Below are 589 nucleotides of genomic sequence, written 5' to 3' on the forward strand. Positions count from 1 at the left end.
CGCCGTCGAAGGAGGACCTTCTACTTCTTCCACGGGCATACAAGTTTTACCAAGGGATCGACCGATTAAATCGAGTACTAGCACTTATCCACCATCGCCGAGCAGTGATTCAGCCGAGTACGAGCAACCGATCGCCGGTTTACGAACCGAATGTTCGCCTCATAACAGTCCTCACGACGATATATTCGCACAGCCTGGTACCTCTTCGTCTAGGATTAAACTTTTATGTGACAAGGGTATCGACGATACATCCGAGGTTGATATTGATGAAGTAACCGCGACGGAGATGATGTACGCGACCGCTAATCGAGTTATAGGGACTAGTACGTGTCGTGTTCATGGACCGTGTAATCCACTGCCGGATTCTGCACCACCTATGCCGCCTCTGATTGATGATACAACCGGATCCTCGGAATTTTGGTTCAACGACATCACCTGGGGTAGGTCTTGACCTAGCTCCTCGCTAAACGTTATTGAATTTCGCCGATTCTGCTGCAACGGAGCACGATATTAGCAAACGCATCTGTTTTTATTATTAGCAGTCATTCTTCTCTCTCTCTCTCTCTCTCTCTCTCTCTCTCTCTCTCTC

At 48.4% G+C, this 589-nt stretch overlaps 1 protein-coding gene across 4 annotated transcripts in view; it reads left to right on the forward strand.

The window, feature by feature from the left end:
• LOC102673022 (atypical protein kinase C) overlaps nt 1-589 on the forward strand; it is a 17,537-nt gene that overhangs the window by 5,377 nt on the left and 11,571 nt on the right. Inside the window, exon 1 of one of the 4 annotated variants that reach the window (XM_031509299.1) lies at nt 8-440. The exons of the other annotated variants lie outside the window; for them this stretch is intronic. Coding sequence (XP_031365159.1) covers nt 393-440 — 48 coding nt within the window. The 5' untranslated portion in view covers nt 8-392. Of the gene's footprint in view, nt 1-7; nt 441-589 lie in introns of those variants that run through there. 4 annotated transcript variants of the gene reach the window in all.

This window comes from Apis dorsata, unplaced genomic scaffold, assembly GCF_000469605.1.
Source record: "Apis dorsata unplaced genomic scaffold, Apis dorsata 1.3 scaffold_137, whole genome shotgun sequence".
Taxonomy (NCBI): Eukaryota; Metazoa; Arthropoda; class Insecta; order Hymenoptera; family Apidae; genus Apis; species Apis dorsata.